Here is a 26,127-nt window from a genome sequence, read left to right as displayed (position 1 = left end):
TAGGAGACTTAAAAAACTCTATTGCACTTAAAGAAATACTGTAAAATATATAATCTCCTTTTCACCTATAACAAAATTATGCAGTGTTCAATAATATTTATCGTCACTGTGTTAAATAGAAGAAAATAAAAGAACCATTTTTCACTTTTATATTTCAGGGGATTTAATACCGTCTTCAGGAAGTTTTAAATTAAGTTAATACAAATCTATAAAACGAAAACAAGAATCATGAAATGATAAATTTAAACACAGTGCATAACATTTGATAAAGTCCAGCTGACGTAAAATTTTTCTTATTTAATCTTGTTCGAACAGTTGATTTTTAGAAAGGATGGAATAAAACTTTTAATTTTTGACAAATTTTTAATCTTTAACAATAATTTAAATTTATGTCTTTAAAAATTTGTATTAAATTTAGACCAAATGGGTTTTTTTTGTCTTCAACATGATTTAATGAGTTTGCTCTACGTGCTTTAGTTTTAATCTGTTGTAATTTTCATCAGGGAATGGTGGTAGTTGGTGTATTCCTTTTAATGTAAAACACTCTTGTTTATGTTCTAGACCATGTCTTGCTAATGGTTTTTCTTTATTTTTATGGAATATATCAAACCTATGCCCTGTCATACGGATTCATAAATGGTTAGATGTTTGGCCAATGTATTGTATGGAGCATTACTTGCAATTTATTTGGTATATTAGATTTTTAGAATTACAGTCATTGTTGTCAATTATAGGATGGCTTTATATGAAAAATATATATCAAAGGGAGATGTTGCGGCAAGCCAATCAACCTTTTCACCAAAACTACTTCCTTTTAATATTAGTATTTTTAAATAATTTGTTTAACTATTTTGCTACCAGGCAACTTATTTATAGAAAGGTGTGTCTCTGATGTTAAATTTCCAAAATATACATGTACGTATATTTTATATACGTAAACTCGAGACCGGTTGCAATAAAACTATTGCATTGTCTGCTAACGACACCATTTTGAGGAAGGAACCACCTCACCCGAGCCTTTACCTGAGACTACCTCACTGTTGTTTCTGTAGTTGTAGTTAGAATATTTAAGTTTCATTCCATTGATATTTGACCATAGATTAATTTAAACTGTTAAAACTATCCAATGCAAACAAACCTCTTTTAACAACTTATACATGTAATTAACAAATCGATTACATGGTATAGTTGATACGCTAAATATTCTACAGTTACACGATGGGATTAGCTACTGAGTGGTAAGAAAGTTTTGATATCAGATGATGTATATAGTGTCGACTACAGTAACTCACCTAGACTTATAAATGAACTCAATCAGATATAATACAAATAACATACGGGTAGTGGAGCGCACAGAATTCAAGTACGTATATGTTACAATATACCTAATATATTACGCTCAGCCGAAAAAATGAGTATACATGCGCCAAAATGGAGCTCCTTCTTGTCTATGTATAAATAAAGATTCATATAAAATTTAAAGCACACAAAAAAGACATTTTTAGAAATATCTTGCGGATGGATAGGGTACTTGTGTTACCATGCCACATCTAAAAATGTCATATGACTGTACACAGTTTGCTTACAAATTTATTTCTTCTGCGATTTTCCCGTCACTGTACGGTTAACCGCAATAGCAATTTAAAAGTGATCGCTATAAATCAGTAACCATATATAAGTCAATTCGTTTTCGATATATTGTGCGGTCATACAGACATACAGAAATTAAATCTTTCGTCCTTCTCAGATGAGTGGCTTCGGCACTGTCAATCGAATTCCTCATAGTGCATGTTTGGAGTTGTAGTTGTCAAAATTTAGTATTAGTGTTTTCATTTGTTTGCAATGTTTTCATTTTAACTTTAATTTGAACGTTGGGTACTGTTTGATTAACAATTTAATAATAATTAGAAACCTCAACCTGTTTCCGACAGAAGTAGAAATATGAATGACAGTTACATTATTTCAGTTTATGTACATGAGTGAAATATATTTTAATACATAAACAAGAAATGGGAATCATAACTAGAAATGTATGTCTTAAAAATATTTCTTATATTTTATAAATACAACTGTTACCAGACTTTAAATCTAGTTCAATAATATATACGTATAATAAACAAAATATTTAGATATAATACTTATACAAAGTATTTACCCTTATATCAGATGTTAGGACTAAACTCGGCACAGACGCAGCGCCTTCATGCCTACCGGGCTAGGAGTTGACTGATTGACCCTGTTTCGTTTGAAAGTGCTTGTTTGGGACGGAGGGGCGTTGAGACAACGATCAGTTGAGTAAACGCCCTAGAATGTCTTATTTGAGGTTAGATGCATTATAGGGTCTTTGAGTCAACGACCCCTTAATACATATATTTCAACTTATTCTGAAACTAGGTTGTTGATTCTACGAACCTTTTTCTACTTTTCAACTTTTAATTTATATTTGGGCCGTTGATACAAAGATCCGTAGTGTAAACGGCCCAATTTAATGAATTAGATAAAAAATATAGAAAAAGGGTCGTTGTGTCAACGAACCCACTTGTAGTTCTATTCTTATATTCGGTATATGGGTCGTTGTGACAAAGAACCATTGGATTGAACTTTTAGTTTTCTTAGTAAATCGGGTCGTTGTCACAACGCTTCGTAGAGTAAAAGACCCTCTGTTATTTGTTATTTTTTCAGAAAGGGTCGTTGAGTCAACGATTAGTAGTGTAAAAGACCCAACACTGATATTGCAAATATAAAAATAGGGTCGTTGAGACAACGATTCGTAGAGTAAAAGAGCTGCCCCCGCTTATTTGTATCCTACCACGTAACTACTTCAAAGTGTTTATCTACTCAGCTAGATCGCATATGTAATTCACGTTAGAGATTATTCATCACGAAACATTATTGTCAGAACTGTTTAAGTACATAGCACTTTCTCCATGGCTAACAGGATTACTGCAACTTAATGTGTTCCTAAATTTGTTTCGGAGTAATAGGATGAGTTGTTGTAACTGGTACAGTCTTGTCAGACTGTAATGGTTATGGAACTGCGACAATGGAACCTTAAAGGTTTCACTACAATTGTTTGACAAAATGACTGTTGAAACGAAAGCATGGACTGGTACTGGAACGATAATTTAACCACAACTGGAAAATACAATAAATCCAGAGAACTAAAAATTGTATTTCAATTTTTTAAATTTAATGTGTGTGTAAAAATTGTTAAAATTTCAACTACTCGTTATTGATTAATGTGTCATTTAACTTAGTCACTCTACAAAAAATCAAATTCAATATATGCAACAAAATGTAAAAAATTAATTAATATGGCGTTTTTTTAGCCAGAACCACTTCACGGCTGCCGTCAACTCAATGCTACAGTTCCACGACTTGGCATACCTCTATGCTGCATGTTTAATAGAATACTCGTATGTCACATGTTAAAATATCATTATTGTATTCAGTTTGTTCAGTAAACAAATTTATTTATTCTGCTATTTTCACATTGCCATCATACTTGTCCAGAATACCAATGTAAAAATATTTGCCAATGCTCAGCTAAATAACATTGAGCATGACATGCAACATTATCCAATATTTCTTTATAGAAATGGAACTTACAAAACTTCATGTCTATAAGTATTTTCGTTTTCGAGATATTGTACGGACAGAAAGACATGACATTTTCCAGCCCCTCAACTGATAAGCTTCCCAATTAATCAAATTTTTTAAAAGTATTTTTCACATTGTTTTTAAATTAAATTAAAAATTTCTTTTTAAATTATGTTAAAAGGCGAATGTTAAAAACATACAATCATCCAACATATTTTGAACCAAGCATAGGTACTGTTGGAAATTAATTTTAAACTATGTTTCAACAGCTGATGTTGTACAATGTACATGTTCTTGAAAAGATATTTAAAATTATTTAGTAGGCTATAGTGATAATTTATTGATCTTAATATATATATCTCCAATAGTTCCAATGTGCAGAAAAAACTGTAAAATAACATTTATTAGTAACTGCAAATTTACTAACTGAAATTTTTAGAAATTTCAAAGATTTTTACCAATACCTTCAATAGTAAAACAAGTAGGCTATATCTGAAGTAGATATGTAAGACTATAAAAATAACAATCTCTTAGAAGGAAACTGATTTTCAAGAGACAAATTAAATTGGTCCTAAAACATGTAAGATGTCTTTAGATTAGAGAAAAAATGTTTTAGAAACTGAAAAATATTCAGCATAAAATTGTATAAATCAGAAGAATTCTCGATATTTTTAAGTATTCGTCCCTAATATAAATTACAGACAGGGTTGAAAAATACAGACACAGTTTATAGAAAAGCTTTTTAATTGTTTAAGTTTTTCAAAATATGATAGTCTCTTTTTAACAAATAACATAAGTGTGAAGTAATTCAGGAATATTCCAATACATTTCTTTATCAAAACAGTTGACAAAGCAATACGATCTAAAATAAACTCAAAATTATTCTATGTATATATACAGGTTTCGTGTGGACATGCACACATGCTGAATTACGCATCTTTAACATGTTAGCTGATGGACATATTATGATCACACACATATTATGATCAACACATGATCAAGGTAGATAGCAAAGTATTTTTTATTGAAACAAACAATTGGCGAATTTTAAGGATCTCCCAAATACTATAAAAAGATAAATAAATAATATACTAATAAAACTACACTTTCTCGCCCAGAAACTTTTCTGTAAAAGAAATATCTCCATGGAGGTACTACAATATGCAGTTCAAATTGTAATTTGAACATAAATTATATTAGTTATCAAACCATATTAAAATTAGGTAAATAACAAAAGTTTTAATATCAACTAACCGAAGATATCTACAACAAAAAAACAATGCAAAAAATCCAAGATATTGGTAATAAGATCAGGCCAAAATCTTTCATTTGGAAGAAATAAATAGATATAGATTATGGCTCTACATAATTCATGATGATAATTTTAATTAAACTATATTGATTATGAATATCTTAATTTAATACTCAATAAATTCTTTTTTTCAATGATTCTTGAACATTGAATAACGATTGTATATTTTACATTTAAAAACTCCATTACTATTGAATCAACTTTACAAACAAAACTTTACTAAATTAAAAACATCACATTTGAAGCTTCCACCAAAGCAATTGAAAAGTACTCACATCAGCGAACATGTTAAAAATTACTGATTATATTTTAGGCCTACTAATTCTTTACCGACAAATTAATCTAGGCTATTATACATCAATGGCAAGTATATAAATACATTAAACAATTATATAGTTGAGAATTTTAGAACACGATAATTGGCAACAAGAGTAAATTCAATGACAGACTTTCGAGACTGGACTGTTTACACAGTTTTTCAAATCCATCACTAAAGAGAAAAATTCAAGAATTGATTAAGAAGATAACAAAAGTGTCATTTACTGATTTAGTTAGTGCTGTCACTGAAATTTCTGTTTACCTCCTTTTAAAATCTTAAGTAATTTCAAGTTAAGAGAAATATTATTCAATGTATGACAAGTTTTAATTAAACTAATTATCAGCTAAAGCAGGTAAATTAAAAAAAAAAAAATGCAACACCTTATAGAAGGCCTACACTTTAAATTACACACAATTACTAGAATATAACCTGCCAATCAAAACTTACAAACCGAACACTACAAAACTTCGGATGAGAAATGAGAATCATATAAAAAGTAGAATATATTTTAATCTGATATACTTATAAAACACAACTACTGCATAAGCCTAAAACAATTTTCACGTTTGGCTTGAATGATACCGTACAATGGGCTTACATGCCAACAGGTATGAGATTTCTGTACGTATAAATATCCTAAGTACAAAATAATAAAATTTGTTGAAATCGAAATAAACACTACTGGTAGTGAATTAAAATAATAAGAATTCAATACTGCACTTTTTGCAATAACAAGATGGAGCAAAAACGACTGTCTTTTATCATTATAATCATTTCAATCCACTAAATTGGTAATAGGTCTAGAATTTGTACAAAAATTGTTCCATTAACAACATATACACTTTATTCACTTTCAGGTTACACTACTTTATTTTGTTGACGTAGGCATCTAGTTCTGCATCTAACTCTGCCGCAGTAGGGACGCTGTTTTTCGCTCCTCGTCCGCCACCTCTTCCCCCGCCTCGTCCACCCCTTCTGAAGCCTGCAACAAGAAATCATGGGTGAACTTCTACGGATGTAACTGGTAATTTCAGACAGCAAGTGGTTAACACATTCGCTTGGCCACCATTGCCTCAGTGTGAGCCTAGCAGTTGCTGTGGAACGTTGTGCCTGTTTCATAAGTTGTTTATTTGCAATCCGTTCGTGGTTTGCAATTTTCGTTCGCTGTCTGTGCTGTATTGTTTTATCGTACGTAGTGTATAGTGTAAGGTGACTGTGTATGTGTGTTAATTATTGTATTTAGGCAACATGGAGGACGACAATGAACTAGTGGAAGACTATGAGTGAACAGGACGATTCCGATTCAAGTTCAGAGAGTTCTGCCAATGTGAGTGCAGTCCATGTTTTTTATGGAAAACATTTTTTTTCACTATTTTTGCAATTGATAATGTCTTCCGCGAGTGACAGTACCATTCGGGAGTAATAGACACAGTGTCCTGCAGTACTGACTAAGCGGAGAACGGCGCTAGGTGCGACTGACAAAAATTGTTGTCACAGTTATGACATCACCAAATCTGGCAATGGGGTTACCGGGACAACCTTTTTGGCTGCTCTGACTTCATTTTGGGTAAGTAAAAAAAATATTTTCCCGCATTTACCATGACCAGTTAAATTTTTTCAGCAGCAAATGTGTTAATGAAATAAATGCACAGGAAGTGACCATAACACTTCTCCCATACTTATCACAGAATTTTGTTAAATAGGCAACCCTATGCATTTTGAGAATTATTCATCACAACACATATTAGTGGGTCTGTTTGCTGTATTTCAGAACAAGTCTATTAGAATATACTCATTCATTTGCTTTGTGATAAGAATTGAAGTGAAATACATGAAAGGGAATAAAATTGACATTTATACAAAAATCTAATTAATACAACAACCTATCACCACACAATAACTATTTTAGAGTTCCATGAGTCCACTCGGTACAATGACAGGTATTAGCATACTTCAATTTGGAAAATTGTAACAAAAGCAACTTTTCTTTAGTGGACCGAAAATAATATATTTGTAATTAAATACATAATCTAAATTATGTTACACTTTAAGATAAATATATAATTTAGAACGGGACAGAGAGACTAGCAATCTTTTAAAAATGTACATAATTTGAATTAACATCCACGGGGCCATTATTTTTAGAAGTTTCTCTTACCGGAAACCTAGATTATTATAAAGAACAGACTTTATTTGATTTAGTGAAAATTACGTCATTATGACAATCAGTTCTTGTTTTCTACCTCCCAAAAGGAAAAATGTCAACGAGGAGGTCACTCGTTCCACATCAACTATCTACTACCGAAGCCTGCACTAATGGCCACTTCATTTACCGATACGTCACTTTCATCATCCAATAGTTCACGTGTGTTATTTGAACAACAAGAATCGCCTTAATTTATCAACAGTAGCAACATTTGTCTAGGCCGTGCAGCGTGTTACCAGCTGCATAGTCTGTCAGCTGTATGCCGTGTGGCCTTTGGATCGATATCAGCTGACGAGTAATATTACGAATATAAACTATACAAAATGAATTGTTATTTATGAGTAGAGAATTCAAATGGTGCAAGTTATATCTTTATACCTAAACGGTTTTCCGCGTAATAATAACGGAAAGTTGACCGTGCCGTCTTTATCAGTTCACAAGCGGTATTGATGCACTTCTGTGCTTTTGGTCATCAGTCATAGGGTTAAAAGTAGTACACCAATTTCAATGAATTTTTTCTGTCTGTATGATCATATCATGGTGATGAGGTCAAAATAAAAAGATTTTAACAAAATCAAAACAATCCTCACCTCCTCCACCACCTCCTCGACCAAAACGTCCACCAGCACTTGGTCTGCGGGTGAAGCCTCCACTTCCACTGACTCGGTTTGCTTGCTGCATCACAACGGCAACATCAGACGTGGTCAATTCAATGTGCATGGGCCGACCTGCAAATATTCAACATATTTAACTGGGTTCATAACATAAGAAGACAATCATCTTTAGAACATAATTAACCCTTTAAGTGCCGCCGGCATTTCCCCCAAGTCACGTGTTGTTTTTTTCTAATTAAATGAAGAATATGAGACACATTGTAACAAAAAAATGTAATTTATAAAAGTTGCAGTTTTTACAAAAACAAATCTTTTTACTTAGTTATAAAAGTTACGTTAGAACCTAATTTGAGTGTATACAGTATTTTAAAGATTTTTATTCTTTATACCATGATAAAGGCCATAAAATCCTAAATAAAACCCATGTATAATAATGATTCTACAATAAAAACAAACATGGGATTATATATATGTAAACAAAATGCTGCTTTATAAATTGTACTTGATTTGTCAGAGTTTAAAATTACATTGTAATAGTGTAGGTTTCATAATACATCATCAAATAAAAAATCAAGACAACACAAATAAGTATGATTAGTAAATGTAGAGACAAATACTTGCTTAATTTATTTTCTATCGGTATCAGGAACTTTGTAAAACCAAAATCACCCTATTATATTTACACTGAAAACACATTTTTTGCTGGGACATAACTCAAATCACTACATTACTTTTATAAAAAAATAAGGTAAAACACAGTAAAAGTTACCATTTTAGTTCGTATTTACTCAAATGCTTGGTTGTCGGCACATAAACAACAAGAATCGCTGTTACGCAAAGCGGTACTTGTCCGCTACATTGTGACTGGAAGACAAACTCATCTCATAGGTACTTCGGTATTATCGCAGCCCACAATTTTTGTGGCGAGTTTTCCTTATCGGGAACCAAAATAAACTTCAATAAGTCATACTTCCAAATTACCTGCAAAGAGGCTTACACAGGTGGCCTTTCAAGTAAGCCTAGACGCATGAATCACGTCACTTTCGAATACTGTAATAAAATGTTGTTTTTTTAGTTTTTGTTTCCACTGATTGTCATAATAATTTGTAAATTTCAAAATAGGTTAAAGAAGTCTGTTTTTTTAATACTTTAATTTATTTTATCCCCAATAAGGAAAACTCGTCCAAAAATAGTAGCCTCCTTATAAGTACCCAAAAAATATATTTCATAAATCAAAGAGTAGGAAACAATAAAAAAACTCTTTTAGCATTTATAGATAGTTTAGAACTTAATGAATACAGCCATCTGGTTATTTGGTCAAAATAACCTTGTACTATATAAAATATCATTGAAATACCAAACGTCAAAATTAGATACGCTGCGGCACTCAAAGGGTTAACCGAATTTACTACATTTCTTTTATAAAAATAACTAATTTCCCTTATAACTTTAATTTAAAACAATTTTAGTATTATTTAGTTACTGTTACAAGTGCACTTTCAAAAAATGAAAAAGAGCAAGAGTATAGATTTACATACTCAAAAACATAGGGTTTTTCTAGTATCATACCGATGGCAAATATTCTAAAGCTTGTAATCCTTTTATTCCAATTAATTGTAACAAATAACTAAGTACTCACCATCTAAAGGAACACTGTTGTACTGTTTCAAAGCTTTGACAGCGTCTGCTTTTCGCTCAAATACGACGTTAGCCGAGCCCATGGAGCGGCCAGACTTGTCATAGTTCACCGTTGCACTGTGAAGAGGGCCGAATTCTGAAAAGAGCTCCTGGAAAAAGCAAAGAGGACGTCAAACTATTGTAACCACAAATATTTACAGAAATATTGTACAAGAGTTCCTGTGAAAACAAATCTTTGGTTTCAGCTTGATTAACCCTTTGAGTGCCACGGGTATTTTCCGAAGGCATATGCATAAAGTGCCACGCTGTTTTTCGCATATTTGTAAGCTTTTGGGGAAAAAGCTGTTGTAAAATAACTACCAAACAGATTTCCATCATTTTGTTGTTGTTGTTTTTCTTATTAAATGCAGAATATGATACATATCATTACAAATAAAATTTGATTTATAAAAATATAAAAATTTCAGTATTTATAAAAAAAGTTTTTTACTTTTGTATAAAAAGTTAAGTTTCAACCTAATTTGTGTGTATACAGTATTTTTAAGATTTTTTTTCTTTATACCATGATAAAGGCCATATGATTCTAAATAAAACCCACGTGTAATATCTTATTCTAGAATTTTAAAAACATGGCATTATATGTATTAACAAAATGCTGCCCGGTACCGACATTTTATAAACTGTAGCCTACTTCATTTGTCAGAGTTTAGAAATTACTTAGTAATGATGTAGTTTTCCCAATAAATCTAATAAAACATTAATACAACACAAATAAATATGATTAGTAAATTTAGAAACAAATACTTGCTAACATATTTACGTAAAAGTTTACATTTACTAAATAATAACCCTAATAATATTTACACTGAAAACTCACGTTTTTCGCTTGAACACAACTCAAATCATACATTACTTTTGTAAAGAAATACAGTAAAATACTGTATAAGTTACTATTTTATTTTGTATTTACTCAAATGCTTGGTTATCGGCACATATACAATGAGAAAGGCCGTTACGCAACACGGTACTCGTCCGCTACGTCGCGTGACTGGAAGACAGAATCATCGTACAGGTACTTCGGTATTATCACAGCCCACTATTTTTGGACGAGTTTTCCTTATCAGAGATCAAAATAAACTTCATTATACGTTCCTTCTTCCATAATGAATCTAAAAATACTCGATGAGTCATACTTCCTATCTCCAAATCGTCTCCAAATAGACACACGAATGACCTGACATTTTCGAATAATGAAGTTGTTCTTATAGTTTTTGATTTAATTGATTGTCGTAATAACTTGTAAATTCCAAAATAGGTTAAATAAAGTCAGTTGTTCTTAATACTATAATTTATTTTGTCCCCGATAAGGAAAACTCGTCCAAAAATAGTGGCTTCTTGATAAGTACCCAAACAACATAAGTTTCACAGATAAAATAGTAGAGAAACAACATAAAACTCGTATTTATTGATAGTTTGAAACCTATTGAATACAGCCGTCTGATTATTTGGCCAAAATAATCTTGTACTATATAAAATATTATCGAAATACGAAACGTCAAAATTGGCGACGCTGGCACTTTATGCACTTTTCGTACCGTCAAAATTAGCGACGCTGTGGCACTCAAAGGGTTTATAAACTGAATAAAAGGTTTTAAAAATATTATACTTTATACACATAAAAGTAGCAGAGTTTATTATATCTATAACTACAAATCTACTTTGGCGTGGTTAAAAAAATCAAGTGAAACGGAAACATCGGAGGTAACAAAATTTACTGCAAATAGTACTTTTACCAAGCCTTTCTATTAAGAAATTTGATTTACAATTAGAAAAAAAAATACAATGAATACATTACGTGTAATTGTTAGGGGCCTGTTATAAAAACTAACCTAACAATGTTGGTTTTAATTTTGACTTGTTCAACACTGCAGCAATACTTGCCACTAATAATAATCATTTGTTATGTCCTCCTATATCTCTATTTGATACTATAATAATCATTTGTTATGTCCTCTTATGTCTATATTTGATGATATAAGAATCATTTGTTATGTCCTCCTATATCTCTATTTGATATTACAATAATAATTTGTTATGTCCTCCTATATCTTTATATTTGAATTACAATAATCATTTATTATGTACTCCTATGTCTCTATTTGATATTATAAGAATCATTTGTTATGTCCTCCTATATCTCTATTTGATATTACAATAATAATTTGTTATGTCCTCCTATATCTCTATTTGAATTACAATAATCATTTATTATGTACTCCTATGTCTCTATTTGATATTATAAGAATCATTTGTTATGTCCTCCTATATCTCTATTTGAATTACAATAATCATTTATTATGTACTCCTATGTCTCTATTTGATATTATAAGAATCATTTGTTATGTCCTCCTATATCTCTATTTGATATTACAATAATAATTTGTTATGTCCTCCTATATCTCTATTTGAATTACAATAATCATTTATTATGTACTCCTATATCTCTATTTGAAAATTATAATAATAATTTGTAATGTTGTCCGATATCTCTATTTGAATTATAGTATTTAGGTTAAATAATTCAACTTTTAAGATACAGTCAAGTTTCAACTATTTTGTTCTTGGATATGACAATTAATACTTTCTGTTTACATACCTGTATGTCTGAATTTGATACTCCGTAGTCCAGGTTTGAGACGACTAGTTTTGTACGACCGCCTGTCACGCCTAGGCCTCCTGATCCCCTCCTCCTATTGAAAGCTGGGCCATCATACATATCATGCTGCCAACGGCTGTTGATATCACCAGGAGACTGGAAAATAATTACATATGATTAATGGCGTACGAATGAATTAATTGGCCAACTTAGAAGCACTTAAATAACAAAGAGGTAACATTGTTTTATGAACATGCCCATCAAAATAATCTTTAATCCTTGGAAAAACCTGTTGATTTACCAAGTTTTATATCCATAGCGTACTTAAAAATATGATGTTTATGGTTTGACTTTTTACAGTTGGTGCAAATCATAAGTGGTCAGAGTACGATAAGCAAAACCGGGTTTTTTATATCACTTATTACAATCATCGATACTTTATATATCGAATGGCAGAACAATCAAATCGATATCAACGCATCTAAAATACTAAAAGACACATGTTTTAAATTAATAGAAATGGTTTAAACAATTAATTAAGTAATGTCATAAATAATGAAGGAGCCATAACCATTAATCAAACGATAAAATTAACATAGGTGACCGGACAGGAAAAATGTTATTTAAATAATAAAGCAAATGAAACAATAAAACAAACATTTCGAAACCGAGAAAGACACAGTAAATCTTCTTTAAGTGTTATTCTGTTTAGTTTTCTAGGGTAGAGTACGATAAGCAGACCCAGTTTTTATACCGATATTGACAAACAATATTACTTAGTTATAATTTTTGATATAACCAACCGAATCTGATTTTTGAACCACAAATAACTTGTATAAACTATAAACACGTTTTCATATAGTAAACGTATTTTCTTTTATAAATAGTAACTGACAGTCGAAGTCGAAAGCTAGTGGATGACTGTGAAACCAAATTTTTTAAAGTGGCATATCAGCCGACCAGCTTCTAGATGAGCTCTGTGAGTATTTGTACAGAAGAGAATTTCGGTTTTCTAGAGAAATGCTTTAACCACTTCTCAAAAGTGGTTAATCATTGCTACCCAAGAGAAAAAATGTAAATAATTACGCGTATTTCATATTATCATAAATATTGTTATAACTTTCATTATTATTTATAAATTTTGTCTATTTCCACTTCAAATTGTTTGTTTGATCGTTAGAGTTCATTTATTATTTTTAGACGATTATCACTTTGTGCATTATACTAATTATTTTAACTAAAAATACAATATTGTTATTATGACTATAGATGTTGCTATGATTTATAAACGTGTATTAGATTAATGAATATTAAGAATCGATGATTGTACTAACCGATAGAAAAACCGAGTCCGTTTATCATACTCTCATGTTTACTAAAGTTAACTATCTTTTTTATTTAAAAGAAGTTAATTATATAACAAATTTGGTTTAGAATATGAAAATGTGTATACAGTTGGTACAGATGATTGAGTTATTATTAAAATTAATTGATTATATCAATGTGTATAATAATTAAATATCATTTGATAATTTCGATATAAAAACCAGATCCACTTATCCTACTCAGGAAGACTTTAATAAGTGGCCTACACTCATTATCTGGTTGTTTTTATCTAACAATTCGATATATTATCCAACTCCGATATGTAAAAATCTTACACAATAAGAGTTATAATAAATTACCGTAACAAGAAGAATCTCGTACATTACAGTTTTAAAAAACACAAGTTTAACACTAACATTACAAAACAACAAAACCAAGTATGGCGTAGACTTAGATATAAAAGAAACCTTACAATAATTATAACGTGCCCTGATTGGTATTAATGAGTAAGTTAACTGCTTTTGTAAAATGGAGGAAAGAATTCTCCCCATGTGTTACCAGGAGTCAACCCCACATGTGGAAGCTACTTAACTTAAACAAATCTCGTCACTTGTGAGAAATATCTCACATATATTCTATTCATCACCATTTTCTAATTCTCACAATATTAGTTTCTTCTTGTTGTTTATTGTCTACATTACAATTATTACCATAACTAATAAGTTGAAAAAATTGTAATAGCCTATTGAATTATTCCTTCAAATAAAAACACCGAACCATTCAATAAAAACAACCGAATAACAAATGTAGGCCAGTTATTAAAGTCTACCCTCCTATTCTACCTTTAAGATTTATTTATCTACAACATTAGATTATATTGACATATCTAACTTTAAAAATATTTTGTTAATATCGATACAAAAAACTGTGCCCACTGATTTAAACTCACCCGGCAAAATAACAATGGCTAGGCTTATACCACAGCTATATTGAGGTAAAACTATTACTTTTATAATTATTTTATTTTGAGTATTTGATGAATATATCAATGTGGCTTAGGCTATTATTATTGTCATACTTAAAAAATGGTTTTAGACACAAAAGTAATAATTATTTATAGCACTCGGCCTACTGAGCTTTTCTGTACCACTTAAGTTAAGTACTTTATTTCTCTATTTAGGTATAATCTTTCTATCTCACCTAAACATACTGTAGGCTAAAATGTTTCTTGATTTAAAAATAATACCCAAAGAAAAGTAGGGTACGATACGCGGACCCGGTTTTTTATATAGAAGAATGTAATCATCTATACCTAATATTCGCATCTCAAATCCTAGACTATCAATCGATATAAAAGTATCTATAGTCCTTAATAAAAATCATATGTTTTAAATTAAAATATGAATTTAATATTTAGTGATCCAACAAATTATTATACTGTAACCAAAATTAGGAAAACTGAAGACTACCATATTTGCTCCTCTCACAGTTAGGCTAGTTGTTTCTTTCCCACAAATTTCACATAATGGGTTTTTCTGTATGAGTCCAACATGTTGAAGTCACGAAAAACATGTCTTATCATCTTTCCAAACAATGTTGTCTAGTTTTCTAAAATTGACTGCCATTTTTAATAATCAAATGTTACTTATATAAAATTGAAATATTACATTTAGAGTATTATTTTTAAGTGTTTACAGCTGTTGATATGGATTATTTAAGTTAATAGTTCAAAATAATTAATCAGTATCAATTGATTATATCAATGGTTATGATTAAGTAATATCGTTTGCCAATTTCGATATAAAGAAACTGATCCGCTTATAGTACCCTACCCAAACAAACTCACAACACACAATTAGTTTTGATTAAAATTTGCATTTTATGTTACCTGAACACACAGTTGCAGTAAAATAAACACAAGCTACATCACTTGAATGACTGATAATATTGAATCATCAATTAGAACAATTAAAATGCCGTAACAAAATGCTGAACAAACAGTTACATAGGCTGAACATAGGCGTTTAAACCCAATAATTATATTGTGCTAGGAGAGGCCAACCTTAAACTAGAAATCAGGTAGGTAGGTATCTATCATAACTGAAAAACAGATGATACCTGGGTTTAACCCTTATTACAGTTGGTTTAGGCTAAGGGGCTACTAATTGAATATAGGCTAGGCCTATAATATAAAAACTGGATAAGCTAACACAGTTGCAATTGCATGGTAGTCTAGTGATTCTTAATTAAGCTGTAATATAGAAACTGTACTTACTCGAGAATAGGGAGTTCTCGTTGCTGAATTAAATCTACCTCTCTTGCTTCTCATGGGTCCTCCACCACCTCTGGTATTGCTCTGAGTTGGTCCACCCCGACGGAAACCTCCTCGTCCACGACCTCTCCTTGCAGTGCTCTTAAATTCCTTGCTTTGTTTTATTATGTCGTCCAAACTCATTTCTACCTTATCCATTATGATGAACTATGTTCCTTTCTTATTATTCACGATACCGTAACTAATAATGACTTAGAAAGTATTCCAAACTAGGTTCAATAACACGCTGATGTAAGGAGAGATATCCAAAAGCACTCAAATCTAACGACTGTTCAAAACACTCACTAATGTCAGCAAGGATATCTAAACGCAATCAAATCTTATAGTTAATCAACAACGAACTTCCTCAGACGAGAGACAAACAACGAATGAAGGAAATGGAGTTGAGTGGCGGCGACTAAAAGACAAGATGGCGCGCGCATCGCCGCCGTGACGTCATGCATAGAGCAAAACACGATTTCCCCCTCTACCATGTACACCGAGTTCTGTGGTTGCTGGACATTGACATTGTATCAAATCTGTACTTTTTAAAATTTGTAGTTCTAGCAAATTAGCTAATTACCAGATCCTAAATAATTGAATGTGACTTATTGAAACAACGCATTAAAATATAATCAATAAAAATAATATAGCCGTAATTAAAAGCTCCTAAATAGAACCTGAACTGTTCTAGTCTCCCATGAAAATATCTCATTATAGTTAATAATAATAATTAAATCTACATTATTGTATAAAAATCGAAGGGTATATATCTGTGCATATATTCTTGGTCGGGGAAACAAGACAAAATCATCTATAGCACAAAAATTACTAAAACCGGAGTAAATTAAATAGAACATAAATATATATAATAATGTAACATATCTTCTTGTTCGTAGCAATAAGGCAAACTTAACATTGTCGTCGGAAATATAATTCACTCGAATCAGAAGTCCTCATACACGTGGATAGTCTTCGAAATTACGTGCGAAGAAGCGGGTAACTGGTATAATACATAATAATATAGTACATAATTGTATATTAGAATATAGTACACAATATTATTTCAATGTAAAAATAAGCTTTTTATCTCTATAGAGTTTTTGTCACTTTAATTGTTATCACAACACATTTCCTTTTCGTTACATTTATTACATAAAAAAGTAGAAATAATTTTATTTCTAATTAGATGTATGATGGAACTCCCAACTGTATTATTAGGAAACACTGTAAAAAGAAATATAGCACAAAGTCAAAACTTCTCAAAGAATCTGATCACGTGTGGTAAAGTTTTTATAATATAATCTCAAACATAGAGTAATCTCAGTACTCTTTCCACAATAACATTCCAAAGTTATATAATATTCCACTCTTTGCCAAATGAATCAAAATACGGTTACTTACTAGATTTAACAGATTAAATGAGGCCATTTATATTAGGTTTAATATTTACTGTACTGCTTTATAAATACAACTGAATGAATAATGTACAATTAAAAAAGGTTTTAATCAACACTTCTTTCGTTAATATATATCTAGTATATTTAAACGTAGTGGCTTAAACTTAATTTTCACCATACACTGTACAATCTTTCTAGATACGTTGAAAACTAACCAAGTTATTAAAATATAAATTAACAATGCTAGGAGTTAATAATTCCTTAACAAAACAATCTGACGTGTTTATATTTTCATAATTACAGTATATATTATTCAGACAAAATAAAAAGTGTTTCCTAATATTTATTACATTTGCAACTGGAAATTAGAAGAGTTTTCCTTGTGTATTTACAAAAACAGCAAAACGAATAACACAAAGTAATACAAATCGGAACAACACAAACCTCATATCCACAACCAATTATCAAATTAAAATATTGAAAAGAGGGATAATCGTAAATACACCCTCTCCCCAATTGCTATTTTGTAATTGTACAAGGTTATCAGCCCAGAGTCGTTGCTTATAATCGATACATGACGACGTCTTGAATCAACTGCTGTTTAATGAGATAGAATTTTATGTAACAGAAATTTGGTCCTGCTAGAATCTTTCGATAGTTTTTGCAGTCTCTGAAACACAAAGCTTTGATAGGGATTCACAAAACGAGTGGAAAAAGGAATTTTAGGAACCACCTTGAAAACACAAGTAACGCGTTCAGGCATTTTTTTAAATTCTGTGATCTTCGTATGAACATTATAGCCTAAACCAAACTTTTCAGGTTTAAATATTATTTAAACAAATACAACTACATACTGTTTGTTCTCGGCATACAATAAATAATTCATTCTTGTTAAACGCCAATCAAAATCCTATTTTTACAAAACACATAAGGCACAACAATGTATTTAAACTAATATTCTGCAATTTCTAAATATCCATAAACTGTTTTAAATACAAAGAAATAATTTTAAGGTATATCGTTCTCTTGTTGATTTTTTTCTTTAGTCCTACAAGAACCAGCCCCAGTATAAATTCCAAAATATTTTGAATAGGTAAACTTTCTTTGAAATGTAGACATGACAGCCCTGCAATAAATCCCTTCGGATTACTGTCTGACCTCATACCCAAAGTGAAAACTAGCCAATTAACGTTCGGCGAATTCCAGGAAGGGCGCAGTAACCTTAGAAGAACAATACATCTTGAGGAGCCGCTCTCGCATTGTCTAGATACTAAGAAGGATATCGGAGACCGGCGCTCGTGCTTTATGTAAAGGGTTGTCTGGTTTTAGGCTTACCAACTAATCGTATGTTAAAGTTTTAATTATTCAAATATGTATATTCCACAAATTATGATAGTCATGATTGTTTTCTTCTGTGTATGGAGTAAAGGCTATCCCGGAACTGTTTACCACATTATTTTTTGTTTATCATAGGCTTTGTTTATGTTGCAGTTCTTTTTGTAATTATTTATTCTATGGCAATTATTGTAAAAAGCACAAAGCCTCAGGCTAGGCTCAGCTGATTAAGCTAATTACTTCTTAGTTCTTAAACTAGCGAAAATAGATCGGAAGCGAAGAGCTGACTTGTGTTGTGTAAGCACACAAACCTTTACTCCATAGGGAAATGCCTTGAGAAAGAATGCAAACACAGATTAAGTTAAATTCTACTAAAAAAATATCAGTTTAAGTAACTGTTAATTACGGATAATAAAAATTCTCCCTACAAAAACTGTATTGCAATTACAATTCAAATCGTATCCAAGAGAAAAAAATTACATTTTATCATAAAAGTAATTCATTTAGTTTTTCTAATTTCTATCTAAATTAAAACTACTGTAAAAAATACTTATGATTTAGAACTACTGTATGTTCACATTAGTAGTGAGTTTATTGTTTGCTACAGTGGATATACACACAAGTAAGTTGTTTAGTTGGCAATGATTTAATTCAAACAAACTAATCATTTAACATTGATTCAAAAAGCAAGAATACATTTATGATATAGAGTAATGGGATAGGTGTTTATTTTCACTAGGTCATTCGTCTTAGTAAAACAATCGAGCGATTGCTTGGTTGTTGGATTTTGTTGCCCCATCACACTAGTTGAAAGCGAAGTGGTGGCGGAGATTTGAGGTTATGTTATAGCAGAGAACCTAATAGTTACTAGGGAGCGCGGCCTTGGAATCAGTGTTGCCATCCGTCTGAAATCTGTCGTTGAATGTCTTAATTCCAAGCTGCCTTTGGAATTCAGTGTATTTATCAGTTGACTACTTACTAACAATCAACAATCTGTTAGTAACAACCTACAGATTTGCAGTGGCACGTCTAATTAACAAGAACGGCCAAGAACATGTTTACTATACATAATATTATGCATTTATTTGTAATTTAAATAATTTTCATGACAAATGTAATCACGAGATCTACAGCCAAGGCTGCCTTACCTGAACGCGAGGATTTGGGTGATTGCCCCGGTCACCTATTTCCAAGGGCGGCTCTAGGGCGATTGACCGATTTTACTCCTACGTACGCGGACGTAGTATATGTGACGTTTTGGGACGCTTTCATCGATATAATATGTAGGTCACTATATAACTAGTTCAATGCAATCCAAAACAGTTAAAAAAATACTAATCTTTAAGTTTTATGATTTTACACATTTTTTTATATGTATGTATATATGATCCCAAGATATTTTTTAGTTTTTAATGTCTTACGGTCTTTTTTACACCTGCAGAAAATCCTATTCTCCTCTAAAACCAAACGTTTCAATCTTCTTCAGACATTAACTCCTAAAAATAAAGATTAACATAAGATCTTTGATTACATTACTTAAATAATTAGCGATAAGATTTTACATAAATGAAGGTTAAGTAACTTGCCATTTAACTTTTAGTGTAATCGTTTCTTGGTTGAGAATGTAAAACAAGTCAAACTTATAGTCCTTAAAGAACACTTCACTGATGACACATAAAGTAAAAATGTTTTTTTTTTTATAAATCAACTAGGATTTACAGTCGTTTAACGTAGGAAATGTAGGCGATTTTATAATTTGCTTTAAATTTATTATTAAAGATAGAAATGTAAATAAGTTATCATTTCAGGAAGTGATGTTTATTTATTCATTTATGATCAAAAGAAATTATATATTTTAACTAAAAATAATGTAAGATAACGTAAATTTTTCACATTTTTCTAGACTTTTCAAGGAAATAATTTGTATGGATAAAAATGGTAATACTTTTAATCATTTTTTCACTTGTATACTTATACAATATATACCGGTACTGTAAAAGTTCACATCCTCCTCCTTAGCAATTTTTCTTTGGGTCTGATTACAAGATATCCCAAAAAATCTGGTTCATAGTCGTAACACTCGTCATAAAATAATAACACAAAAAGTTTCTATAATTCATGTCATCAAAAATGGAGCCGTATCAAAATAAGGTTAACTTTTTTTATTTTAGAGCATAATTTGTTATAGATTCCTAAATTTAACAGATAATCTGTATTCTAACAGAAATGTAAAACTTTTTAGTAAAAATTACTATGTATTTGTAATATAATTTTTTTCGGTAGATGTTTAATACTCAAATTGCCCATAACATGAAATTATAGTGTCAACACCACGACTTAAATTGAATCAAAAATGAAATTAAATTATGAAACAGGATAATCTAATGAGTATTTGAAAACATAATCTGCCTTCAAACATATTTTTATTACAAAGTTGTAACACAAAGTTTGTATAAAACACTTTTATTTGAAAAATGTATTATTTGAAAAATGTATTATTTGAAAACCGAGGTATAGCTTTAAACGCGTTTCCATCAAGTTGATTGTGGACACATCTCTACAAATATCTGAGCAAATTTAAGTGCCTAATGTTAAAAGTCTAATAAATGGGAAAGAAAGGCTTGAAATGTAAACATCCAGGTGTACGAACGGTTGTTTGAAATAACTTCTAATTAACAGATGAGTATACTTCCTGTTGAGGTAGCTGCGTCGGAATCTCGGATCAGGGGAGTATGGCAGACAGACGAATGAAAATATTATATATTAATTGGCGATAAGAAGTTTTATATTTTAGGAAATTCAAACAAAATATGTATCTGCTAGTTCCTGAATAGACTAATGAATGTTCCCAACATAGTTATCTAAAGGTTTCAAAAGAAAACTGAGTCATTTCCAAAACTTTAAAAGGCGAGCTACCAAGCCCTCAGGTAGATGTAGTTATTTCCACGTCAACTCACCCTTTTATGAAATTCACGGCAACAGATAAGTAGCTAATTTCTATTTTACGACCTTCTTTTGGAAAACAGAATAGAACCATGTTTACCTCGTTAGTCACCATTAGCTCTGTCCACGCCACCGGTCCAAAGGGATGAAGGGGTTGGGGCAGTGTCGTAGGGTCACCGATGTTTCACCCAAATACGAGTTGACGTCACCAATTATTAAAAGACCGCATGATAATATGAGTTTACCATATTGTATAACTTATAAATATACAATCTGCGTTGCAGAAACGCAGATAAAGTAACTAAAATTAGAGGTAACTCATTTATTCACACAACACACATACAGGTAACGCGATTAAAGACGCAGCAGTCGTATTCATTTCACTAATTTTTTATAGTTAAGTATTACATTAAAATAAAAACGGCGTTTCGAGGACCGGCATTTGTCTACTTCTTCAGGTGTGAAATACTAAAACACAAATTTAGACATGAAAACAATAAATATGTAAAGTTATGTTTCAGTATTGGTCAACTGAAGAAGTCAGTAGATTTCAGTCCTCGAAACGCCATATTTCTTCTATCGTTACACTTAACTACGAAAACTCATGTTATTCATTCAAACCAACCATCGTCATTAATTAAAGACATATTAGTTATATTTCTTAGTAAACCTATTACATTCATGTAACTGAGCATAAACTATTTTACAGCATTTCAGTAAGGAATTAACATTTATGACATATTAATGGTTTCTTACTGAGTAGTTATCTCTAACATTTGACAATAGTGCACGATAAGTTTAATTATTATGGTCACACTATGAAGTAAAAATTAAGGCTGTTTGTTTCCTGGAAATGGTTTCGCTGTCGGTGTAATTACCAACTTTCCCCGATAGCAATAAGATAACGGAGCAGCTGAAGTGCTGCAAAAGTTGGAGAATCGTAGTCTCGGAACGGGTTTGAAAAGTTTCTCCACTGAGCGTTCTTTATTCAAATAAAACTGTTACGATAAGTAACTGGGAAAGGGAAAAAATGTAAAAGTTATGAACGGGTCATCATTTTACAGGCAGATTGTGCCATTCCTTGGATCAAATAATTCGGTTTCAATGTTTTGAAACGGTAAACAAACCTGTTAAAATGACAGGTTATCGGACATTTGTTCGAGACCTATTATCCTTTCAAATTATCCAATTTTACATATAATACGTTGGAGAATAATACTAATACTCGTATATTAGTTATGTAATATATTATGTAACATATTATACTGTTAAATATGCCAGGAGAATAACACATTTTGTCGTTGAGTATATAGATGCTACAGTCTCAAAGTCTACATAGTCAACAAATTAATACATTGCGCCAATAAATTATATTCACGTCGGTGCTATTTAATTAATTCTAATAAAATAAAATATTGAGCTAAAATTGTATTTTTAAGATATTCTAGACATCTAACCATACTGCTATAATCTGTTTTACCACAATTCATCGAACCAGCTCTACGGGGTCTACCCCGGGGGTTTTTACCAATACATTTTAATAAAAAAATATTTTCAATCGAAACATTAGGACTTAAGTGCAAAGCTTCTGATAGCAGCACTCCGAGTCAGCTGTGATTTCAACCCACTGTTGAAAATATAACATGTTAAAATTTATCTGTCTTCGAATAAGAGAATTTGAAATACATACATTTGTTACCATAAAATAAGTAATCATAAACAACACTGTGATCGATGATGGCACATTAGCCTACATTCCATGGAATTTATCTGAGCGTTAGCGAATATTTTTACATTCGTTTTACGGATAACAATGATGGTAACGAGAGAATAGCAGAATAAATAAGTTTTTTTTATCTAAATGCCTCACGGCTGACTTGGCATTACACCATGAAGTCAATTTTCACTTAAAAGAATGTTTTGCACTGGTTTCATCTGCTATTAAATTGCCTCCGATCATTATTTCACTATTATGCTATATGTTTCTTTTTATGGTAGTCAGAAATCGATTTATTTCCTTATATACTCTTTCATCAAAACTAGATAAAATTCTTTTGAGTTATTCTGAGGTATCATTATCAGGTATTCTTCTAATTTGTTGGAAACATGAGTTTCTTGCATATTCAAATTGTGGACATTTCATTAGAAGATGATCCGCTGTCTCATTTACTCCTGCAGTACAATTTAAGCACAGAGGAGTGAAATAAAGTTTCATTAGATGAAGAGTTTTGTTAACTGTGACATGTCCAATTCTTAGTCTAGTTATATTTACTATTTCCCTTCTGCTAAGTCTCATATCTTGGTACCATGGTAGTAAAGGACTGATAGGTTGTACACTCCTATATACCACCTGGCCTTTGTTGTATATAGTAACAAGTTGTTTTTTTCTTCAAGTATCTTCCTCTTTTGGAAAGATTTGAGGTCAGTTAATGGAAGGGCGATGTCTTGAACAGTTATTCCATTCACCACTGCCTCTCTTGTAAAATTAAATAAGTTTGTAAACTAATTCAGAACACTCATAAGAGATTGTAACCTGTGATTCATTAATGCATGTAGCCTACCTACCCCAACACATACATCTTTATTGTGACGGTCTGTAGACTTTTATTATTTAAAAAATGTGTTTTCTATTCTTATGGTTAAACGACGTTTTAAAATTACATCTGTAATAGTAACTATAGTAACAATCTCGATCCATGGTCCTAGTAAGCATTCGTTGTTTATTTATTCAAACAACTAAATTATTGTAACAATTCTTTAGTAAAATATTTTTCTAAAGCAGAAAACTTAATTTCAGTAAGTATGCGCGTAATAAAATTACAGTACTATTTAATACGTATCCACGGATTCTTAAGAGAAATAATAAAAACTCTTTCGCTAGTAAAATACACGGTATATGTTTGACTTCAAAAATATTAATACGCCTTATGTTTTTAATATACATTTAAATGAGACCTTTAATATAATTGGGTTTTTACTTTTTACTGATATGAAAACACAATATGCACAGAATTATAGCAGTTATGAATCACGGATTTTTGTTGCTTTGACTTTATATTTCTTTGAAATCGTCACCACTTTAGTTATTTACGTGAACGGGATATCATTAATTAAAAAATGGTTTGTAGGCCACTTACCAAAAATGTAATCAATATAATAATACGGACATTTCCCCGGAAATTGGTGACGCGACGACACTCATGCGTTGTATCATGGTGTAAGGATGATAAGGATATCTTACGCTCTTATTTTGTCACTTTCAAACAACTATTGTGCAACTTTTGTTACAGGCAGGTCGTATTCAAGGGGTACCCTTCCCAACTTTTACGCAAATACTGTGTCATACATTTACTAACAATTTTAATGAATTTTAACTACATTTCATGCGTTTTGATTTAACAATTAAAAAATAAATACAATGAGTTATACCTAATATATTTGTATTCCTCACTTCCACGCAATCCTAAACCAGAAACATACCTCTTGAGACAGTGGCGTACATACAAAATTATTTTGGAGAGGCTAGCACTGGGTAGTTTAAAAGGTATAAAGTACACTACAAAAAACAGGGGATCAAGAATTTTTTTTCCGGGAAATTGTTGAGCTTTAAGAGCTCATAAATATTCTTAAGAACTACTGGGTACCATTTTAATGTTTGTTTTTCATGGGGCCCCAGTCCCCTTATACGCTACCATGTCTTGGTAGTGGTAGTAGGTTTAGCGGCAGCCATTTCTAGAAGTCTTTTCATATACGAGTATTAAAAAAAACTCGATGCTCAGAGTTGTGTTGCCTCAGAAGTTGCGCGATTTAGGCGTTCAACGAAGAGCCGGCCGCGGTAAATTATAGAAACTTCGTTCAATTAAACCTGTTTAAAAATGTAATGTTTTTAAGTATTGGTTTGCAAAATACCACGCCAAGGTAATGACTGTAAACTCCATAATGAGACTAATGTAGAATTATTTGGATAAGAATAAAAGTTGAGATGGTAATTTAATAACTTCTTTTTTTTATTTTCCTAAAATTCTAAAATGACATACCCAAAACCAGTATGATTGTACCCATCTTGTGTAAGAGGTGATTGTATCACAAAATTCCGAGTTATGAATGTTCAAAATAACAGTCTAGTTTTTCCTTTCGGAGCCCAAACTGATACCTTATTTCGTTGTTATCGACGTAAAAGCTAGAAATCATTTGTAAACTCTTTGCTTTATAATACTAAAGAAAGAAAAAACAAGCTAGATTTTAATGTCTCCCGTTATTGCACTTTACTAGTTAGTTAACTATACTTGGTTAACTCTGGTATCTATACTTTTTGATCCCAGAGTAACCTTTAAAATGTTATCGGATTAAATAATATAAATATAAAGACACCTTAAATTTTAGTAATTATTGAAAACACCAGCGGTTCAGAGGAGAGTAGTGTGTCCTCTCCTGCGGTAGATTTCTCCTAGGTATAAACAGTGGTGA

The 26,127-nt window shown here is 31.2% G+C and overlaps 1 protein-coding gene across 1 annotated transcript; it reads right to left on the bottom strand.

The window, feature by feature from the left end:
• Positions 1-4,326: 4,326 nt before the first annotated feature.
• Positions 4,327-16,422, bottom strand: LOC124367989 (THO complex subunit 4-like). The gene is made up of 5 exons (XM_046825252.1): positions 15,947-16,422; positions 12,346-12,501; positions 9,691-9,838; positions 8,028-8,165; positions 4,327-6,213 (listed from the first exon to the last, which is right to left on the bottom strand). Exons 1-5 carry the CDS (start codon positions 16,139-16,141, stop codon positions 6,095-6,097), a joined length of 756 nt encoding a protein of 251 aa, XP_046681208.1. The 5' UTR covers positions 16,142-16,422; the 3' UTR covers positions 4,327-6,094.
• Positions 16,423-26,127: the final 9,705 nt, after the last annotated feature.

The sequence above is a fragment of the Homalodisca vitripennis genome, chromosome 8, assembly GCF_021130785.1.
Source record: "Homalodisca vitripennis isolate AUS2020 chromosome 8, UT_GWSS_2.1, whole genome shotgun sequence".
NCBI classification, from domain to species: domain Eukaryota; kingdom Metazoa; phylum Arthropoda; class Insecta; order Hemiptera; family Cicadellidae; genus Homalodisca; species Homalodisca vitripennis.
The sequence above is the reverse complement of the archived record's forward strand: the minus strand, read 5'-3'. Positions and strand labels throughout refer to the sequence as shown.